The 8,874-nt window shown below is 37.3% G+C and overlaps 1 protein-coding gene across 1 annotated transcript in view; it reads left to right on the forward strand.

The window, feature by feature from the left end:
• Positions 1-8,871, forward strand: part of LOC100636429 (phosphatidylcholine translocator ABCB4-like) — a gene marked incomplete at its 3' end in the record, with an annotated part of 14,446 nt that extends 5,575 nt beyond the window's left edge. The window contains exons 5-9 of the mRNA XM_020004686.1: positions 5,613-5,635; positions 6,158-6,310; positions 6,578-6,740; positions 6,905-7,321; positions 8,815-8,871. Coding sequence (XP_019860245.1) covers positions 5,613-5,635; positions 6,158-6,310; positions 6,578-6,740; positions 6,905-7,321; positions 8,815-8,871 — 813 coding nt within the window. The remainder of the gene's footprint in view (positions 1-5,612; positions 5,636-6,157; positions 6,311-6,577; positions 6,741-6,904; positions 7,322-8,814) is intronic.
• Between the last annotated feature and the right edge of the window lie 3 nt (positions 8,872-8,874).

Consider the following 8,874-nt stretch of genomic DNA (forward strand, 5'->3'; position numbering starts at 1 on the left):
TTAGTTATAATAATAAACATAGTTTGATGCTATCAGTAATAATTCTAGTTATAGAGATAGGGAAATTAGTACATGATGACAGCTCAGCTAATTAGTACACTGACAATGAATGAACTCATTAAACTAGCTATGAGGAAGGAGTACAATATTTATTTCTAATGTAACTAGCAATAGATTTCTCTTCTATTGTATACAGTGCACTAGCTAACGATAACCAAGATCAAACCATCTTATAGCCTGAAAGTGACCATGTTTTAACACTCGTACAATATCTACCAGATTCCCAATAGTCAATATAACTATAAAAAATAAATAAATAATGTTAAACCTACCTATACCTTTACCTATACCTTTTTCTTGATCATCATTGGACTCACTGATCTGTGCACCTTTTGGAGTACATGTGTCTCCTAATACTTCCTACAATGTCCTCCTAATAGTGACAGGTTACTAATATCTGATAATGATTCATCAGGTAGGATCTCCTTCACCTTTTCACTTTTAGTACCATCACACTTTACTAAAAACTCTTCTCTCTTGTCAATAGCAGAGAGTATATCTTTTACACTATACACTATCCTTTTTCTTGGTGTATTCACAGGATAGGCTAGTTGTTTAGGATCAGTAACTAACTAGATCTTTTAAGGTGGATTTACAATATGACATTAGGCCAGCGTACCGTCAATTTTTAATCAAAAACGTGGGCGATTTGACCTTTTGACGCATGCTTTCCGCTGGAATAGAACCAGATTCTATTCCAGCGTCAACGTAACGTCAGGACTAGCGTAATATTGTAAATCCGCCTTTACCTCTAGACTGAGACAGGATTCTTTATAAATGTAATGAGTATTAGTCACTGGTACTGTAATACTATTGGATTGTAATCATTACTGTATTGTTATCTTGTTGTCATTATACTTTATGGTTTCATGTATGTATGTGTTTTTGCCCAGTTGTAAGGAGCATGTGATTGTGATTTCTTCTATGATTGTAACACTCTCTGTCTCTCTCTCTTCTTATCAACTTTTTGTTTGGAAAAACATTACTTTTAACACCTACGAGTAGCCACATTACATAAGCATAAAAACTAATAGCAGTTACAATGAATATTCACATATAATTAGCTGTGAGGAAGCACTACAATATTTATCTCTAATGTAACTAGCAATAGGTTTCTCTTTTATTGTATCCAGTGCTGTAGCTAATGATGACCAACTGGGACGTCCTTTCTCTCTCACTTTATCTTCTTCTCTTAACCAGGCAGACATACACTCATAAAAGCATTTTACTGGATCTCCTCCATGCTTCTCATCTATATCCACTAGTCTAGGCTTATGGTATAATCCTAAGTGTAGACCTAGTCTACGCCATACAGCACAGGGCAAGTGTTGATTTGTTGTCAATTCTTCAATGACAATATCAAGATCTTTAATATCTAAAATAAAAGCAAACTTAAACACATAGTATGTATCAACTACCAAATACCTAGTAGCTTATGATCTTGAACTTTATTGTAATCTGTTGGAGTATAAGTGTCTCCTAATACTTCCTATAATAAGATATCAATTAAACAATTGATATCTTATCAATTGTTTAATATCAATCAAATAATCCTTCTTACCTTAATATCACGTCCTCCTAATAGTGACAGGTTACTAATATCTGATAATGATTCATCAAGTAGGATCTCCTTCACCTTTTTACCTTTAGTACCATCAGACTTTACTAAAAACTCTTCTCTCTTGTCAATAGCAGACAGTATATCTTTTACACTATGCAATGTCCTTTCTCTTGGTGTATTCACAGGATAGGCTAGTTCTTTAGGATCAATAACTAACTCTTTTGCCTTTAGACTGGAACAGGATTCTTTATAAACACTCATTACCTCTCCTATCACATCTCTTCTTAGGGACACCATATTGTCACTGTAACCTTTCTCACAGGACATCATTACTAGTACACACTGGCTCTCATCCACAATCTCTACCAGTGATCCTACACCATGACCATTAAACCAATAAAGTCCATTCTTCCAAAATGTACAACGTCGCATTAACTTGTCATCTTCTTGAGGTTGAGCCATTTTAAAAGCAAGATGTAATGAGAGGACATGGAAGTATCGAGGAGAAAAGAAATCATGTTCTCTAGTACACTGTAGACACCAACCAAACTGGTACACTTCACTAGTCATTTTTTGAGGCTTATCAGTTGACAAAAGACATGGAAAGAACAAAAACCTTCCTCCTCTTCTTTGAGTCTCTAAGGCACTGTCTCCTGTCTCCTTTTTATCTCCTGCTATTAAGTTTGTCATTTCTAAAAAAGATGGATCCAATTCTTGACAGAGTTCCATGTTTTTCAGGAAACAGATCAACATGTCAGGATCATATTTTGGGAAGAGTCTAGTCAGATCAGACACACTTACAACACCAGTATTGCTAGCAATTTCAACGCGTTCTTTGAATATCTTCGGAGCAAAAAGAGTCCCATTCACCTCAGTTAGTAATATACCCTTATTCACAACAACCCATACCTTGTCTTCACTTTTAAGAACACTGATCAAACCAATTGACTGCAACGAATGAAGAGCATCCAAGATGTCTTCTCTCTTATCTGGTATAACATAATTGTCCTTACCAACAGACATTACATCAGAGAGGGTCAGTATATTCTCTTTCCTTTGCACCAGTAGTCGGTACATTTCATGATCATAAAGATTGGATTTATTTCTTCTTGTGCTACGAATGGACTCACAGGCACTAGACAACTTTTTAAAGAAGGAATCCACACCACTCCCACCAAGCTTACGACAATCTAAGAAGATACTATCACAACTTTCCCTTACAATAATCTCCTTTATTTCTTCCTTTCTTTTCCTTTCAACAGGATTACTAATCTTATCCACATGACTGACTATTACAATAACATGGCATTGATTAAGAGCTTTGTGTGCTTCATTTCTCACAACTGTTAGCCACTGATGAAGCTGTTTCACTGCTTCCTTCTCCAATATATTGACTAGTATCAGGAACACACCACCAGAACCATGTAACAGATTCTCAATGACAGCACTGTGACTGGAGTAGTATTCTGAATGACCAGCAAAATCATGAAGAATGATGTTACCCAGTGTCCTGTGTTGTAGTTTATAAGGAATGATTCCAGCAGTACAGGGTACTACTCCTTTGACATTTCTAATAGAACCAAGAGCAATAAAACCAGTAGCTTTGTCATTGATGACATGCATGACTAAGAGTACTTTTACCAGCTCCAGGATTACCCACAAGGAGAACGTTAACATAAGAATCAATTGGATGAGATATTTTAGTGGTACCAAATTTCGTGAAGATATCAATGACAGTATCACTATCATACCGTCTCTCTATAGCTAGGTCTAATGGTGTCTGCCCATCATTGTTTTTACCCAAAGGATCACAATTACCAGTTAATAGAAAGCATTCAATAACTTCAGCTGTACCACGATCAGCAGCAAGATGAAGAGGTGTTTGTCCAGTCTTATCAGGAGTCATTATAATATCACAGTTACACTCATTAATGAGGTACTTTACAACATCTATGTGTTTAACAGCACGATGAAGAACAGTCCGACCATCAGTATCACGATATTGTTCATCCATTATATGACCATTGATGTTTATGACCATACACTTCAAGGCATCTAGTAATCCTACATTAGCTACATAATGAAGAAAAGGGACACTGCCATAGCCATTAGTAGTACTCATCATTGGATCACAGCCACACTCTTTAATAAGATATTCAACTATATCAACGTGATTACCTCTAGCAGCAGTATAAAGACAGGATTCACCATGGTAGTATTTATTTGGATTAAAGTGATAGTTAGTGATGAGATCTTTTGTAATATCTAACCACCCATTGCTTATAGAATAATAAAGCAGGTCCCGATATAACGATGCATAAGAAGGTTGTAAACGTAGTAATCGAACAGCTTCTTCGCGATCTCTTCTTTCAAATGCATGCCTACACTGTCCTTCAAGTTCCACTCCTTCCATTATTCCTTCTATTCGATCAGAGGCCACGACAGTCTCTTCAGCGAGCTAACCGAGCTAGTTAAACGAGGGGTTCACAACGGGCTTGTTATTTATCTTACAAGACTCAAAACATGTGGCATACAGAGAAATAAAATCTATCAGATTGAAGAGTGTCTTAAAGGGTTACCAGCAAGGACTACTGGTAATTTTGAAGAATCACAGATCCAGCAATCTCGAGCAATCTTGGCAGAATTCTTTTAGTCAGCAGGCCGTATAAGCGCGGCGCCTAGTATAGATCTATTATACCCTTATCAGTTTACCAACCAGGCCATAGTATTATCTAGTACTGAGTCTACTCTACTGACACACCCTGAAATGGCTAGACAGAAGGAGTGTTTGTGAGTTACACAACTATTTACTATTGTTGCAGATGTTTTGTGGTTTTATTTTCTAGGTCTCACTGTTATTCTTCATAGCACATGGGGCTAGCTTCCTTAACTACATTACTCATTTAGTAGTATTTTATATAGTCTGGATATTTATTCGGATTTCTACAGCTGACACTCACTAATCTGTTTGTGTTGAGGAGTCTGAAGACAGCCATTGAAGCTATCAGCCTACACTCAGACGGTACATTTTTTGTGTAAAGATCTTTTATGGCTTCACTTCCTGTTACATCACTGATATAATTAAATTCATTGTCAATTTGGTCATGAAATAATTAAAATCATTCAAAATTTGAAACACGTGTAGGTACAGGCTCTTAATTAGATGAAATCTAGAAGAACATATCAACTTTGAGGGGAAATTTACCTGAATAAAATAAGACCCAGCACGAAAGAACCATCACAATGTATTAAGCAAAGGCAAGTACAGTACCAGACCCTTTGGCAAAGATCCAGCACCCCTGTGAATGATTTGCACAAAAATCAAAGTCAAACAATTTTTATTAAACCAAAATTTTTCACGGCAACATATCTTTGTTTAAACTTCGCGCATGAAAACCAAACTTGATTCTTTATGACTAGCAACTTCTCCTCTCTCAATGGTGCTAGTTACAGCACTGTTAAATTATCTATGTAAGAGAAATAAGTAAAATAGTGTGGCTACCAATTCTGACATAGTGGAAACCATACAATTTCCTACACTTCCGGTGTTTAGAGAAGTGTACCGTCTGAGTGTAGACTGTATTGATATGCAGGGGCGTATCTAGGAACTGGGGGAGGGGGTGCTGAGGGCGCGCGAAGCGCGCCGCGATTTTGGCCACACCTACTTTTACGGCGGTAAAACGGCCTTTTCCTGCATTTTCGTCAATTACGGGGTGGGGCCAAGATCATTTCAAGCATACTGCTATGTTACTGGTACTTCTGATTGCTCCTTAAAGCACTGGAAACTGCTGAAACCATGATCAGGGGGCTAGATAACTTTGTTAAGAGGCTTGGTAGTGATGCAAGAGTCCAGGACTTCAGTAATTTTTTCTGAGCCCAGCCCTGAGGGGGGTGCTCAAGCCCCCTCAGCCCCCCCCCTAAATACGCCTCTGGATATGTTTATACAATAATATCCCTTGGCATTGAGAAGAGATTGCTACAGAAGTACAAGGATCAGCTTAAACCGGCTTATCAGTAAGAGACTGGGGAAGGAAGAAAGAATATTTGGATTTTTTTAATTATCAAATTTTCAGAAAAAAATCATGGATTTTCCAAAAAATGGCTCCAAAATCACCCCCAATTTTTATTATATTTTCTGATATATATTGATGTCGTTAAGCTACGTAGCAAGTTTAAGCTGATTCTGACTTCGATTTTTTGAGTTACAGCCATTTTAAAAAATGAGCCAAAATCTGAAAAATACCCAAGGCTATAGTCCATGGTTTTTCCAAAAAATGGCCAAAAAATTACTCCAAATTTTTATTATATTTTCTGATACATATTGATGTACTTATGCTGTGTAGAAAGTTTGAGGTGATTCTGACTTCAATTTTTTGAGTTACGGCCATTTTAAAAATGAGCCAAAATCTGAAAAATACCCAAGGCTATAGCCCATGGTTTTTTCCAAAAAATGGCCCTAAAATGTTCCTCAGTCTAAATTAATGAGCATGTGATGTATACATTTATAATATATTTGCTGTTTTCTCTCTCTCTCAGTTATGATATTCAAGGTGCCATTATCCAGTCTTTATTATTTTCCCTGGCTCAATCTTGTGCTACTTTTGTACTCTCAGGAGGAATGATCATTGGAGCTTATGCTTACACTTCTCCTGGTACTGTCTATTATGCTGACATTAGTGACATCTTCAAGTAAAAGAGAGAGAGAGAGAGGGAGAGAGTTAATTTTAAAATACATGTACATGTACTCCAAACCCACTTTTAATACTAATTATGGGGATATTTTAGAGACTTTTAAAATACTAAATTACAGTGATGACACATAAATCATTAACATTCTTAAAATGTTTCAAGAAAAAGTACTAGATGTAATAGGGCCAATTTTTCGCTACATTAAAAACAATAACATTAGTGCACCTAATTAAAAGTATGGACTGAAATTATTTCTTTCTCCTCCAGAGCTATCGGTGCAATGCTGTATGCTGGCTGGTTGTTTAAGGAGCTCATCCGCTCACTGCCTGATACCCAGTCGGCTCAAATAGCAGCTTCAAGAATACTAGCACTACTGGAGGAAAAACCCTCCATTAACATACCTAACCAAGGAGTGGATATCGCCACAAAAGTACGTGTACTTTTGTAATTTGTAAAAAATTTGTAAAAAATTAATTTTGATCGGAATTACCTCAAACTTTCTACACAACATAACAATAAATGTTATGTTAAATAATGTCTTTATGTACGACACTTGTAGAAGAGGAATTAATGATTATTATTTTAATATTGTAGTTTCAAGAAGATTACGCTAAGCTTGCATTAGATGATATTCATTTCTCTTACTCGTCTCGTCCTGGTGTGGTGGTACTACCAGGCCTGAGTCTCACCGTTAAACCAGGAAAGACTCTCGGGATAGTAGGACCGAGCGGATCAGGAAAGAGCACCATACTATCGCTTGCCGAGAGATTCTATGATCCTGACCCTGATTCAGGAACAATAGAATTCAACAATATCAATATCAATATCTTTGAGATCTCATCTCTCCGGAGACAGATGAGTCTAGTACCACAGGACCCAGTTTTATTTGACATGTCTATTTCTGATAATATTCGTTATGGGGCTTTATTTAGAAATGACATTACTGAAGATGAAGTCATAGAAGTGGCTAAAGTTGCTAATATTCACGAGTTCATTATGTCATTGCCTCATGTGAGTTTAATGAATTATGTGGTGCATGTACATGTATACAGACTAGCCTCTATATAATGGACACTTTGAAAGTGTCTCTGTTATATAGAGGTGTCCTTTAGGCCACTCCAATAAGACTCATAGTTTCCCATTACAGAGGCGGGCCTGATGCGGGCGGGCGGGTTTGTTCATTTTCATTAAATTTATTCATTATCAGCTGTATAAATTGCTTGTATAATCAATGCAAAACCGCAATAATGAATAGCGATGCGGCCCCATGCGGGCGGGTAATGGGAAACAAGGAATCAAATTGGAGTGGCCTTATGTGGAGGTTATTTTATACAGTAAGGAATGTAATTGGTACACTAGGTGCTGTCCATTAAATGGAGGTGTACACTATAGAGAGTGTCCATTAAGAGAGACTACACATATCAAACTCCTATAGTTTTATTGGCCTCGCCCAGCTTTGCGTAGGCAAGGACTAGGTACTCGGTTTGTCTGTCTGTCATTCATTCATTCTGTGTGCTAGATTTTGTCTTTGCGAATGTATATCTTTACAATCGCGTGCTCTAAACCTGTGAGAGCTTCTTTTCTGTTAGGAAAAGTCTTGCTTTACTGCTTCGAGATGTTTCGAGAACAGCTCTAGGTAGTACAAGCTTTTTAACTCACGAGAAAATGCCCAGCAATAGCGGTAGTACTCTGGATGTAAATGAGACTCTTTCCCAGTAGATCAAGACTATTTATTTATTTAATATGTGTGGGACTCTTTAAATCTTCCTTTTTGGTGAGTTATAGCTACTCGAATTTCATCCCGAGTAAAGTGCTGTAGCAGTAGTTCGCTAGTCCATGGCTAGTCTAAGGATCCTAAACTCTCTTAAGTCACTCAATCTATCTAGGCAACAGTATTTGTGCCATTATAACATCATATAGCGCTTAGAAGAAGAGAAAAAACGTGAAGCTTCCCTCTCACATGGTCTTGCTGCATTAATGCCACGCCTCCAAGCAGGACCAAGCTAGGAGTTGGCCCTGCAGCTTGCCAGTTCTGCAAGCATGCAAGAGCTAGTGTAACTGCAGCTAGGAAGCTAGCTGTTATGATAATCCCTTGGCCTCAAAAGCACAATTTCTAATTTTTGCATAGCATGCTTTTGATAGATTGTGGCCACAACAATAGCTGTGGTTATGAAACCCATGATGTTTTTAAAATGAGAGTGCAATAAGTATAAATATACTGTATAAATAAGTGATAAATCTTGAGATGCTAATGGGAATTTATGAACACGTTTTACCAATTTTTGGGATTCTAGAGTCCCATCATACTTTTCACACTTGCTTAGTCCAGGCTGTCAGCACTTTTGATCTATATCATTTAAATGTACTGGCTTAGGCTAGCTAAGCATAACACATCCCAAGCAGCTTTAGGGGCGAGGCCACGCACCTTTGGTGTCTCGTTTGCCTTGCAAGCTAAAAATACTTTCTAATTTGATGCATTACATATTAAGAATTGATTATTATAGGGTTACCAGACTATGGTTGGTAGTAGAGGCACTCAACTAAGTGGCGGCGAGAAGCAACGA

This window comes from Amphimedon queenslandica, unplaced genomic scaffold, assembly GCF_000090795.2.
Source record: "Amphimedon queenslandica unplaced genomic scaffold, v1.1 AMPQUscaffold_12033, whole genome shotgun sequence".
In the NCBI taxonomy this organism is placed as follows: domain Eukaryota; kingdom Metazoa; phylum Porifera; class Demospongiae; order Haplosclerida; family Niphatidae; genus Amphimedon; species Amphimedon queenslandica.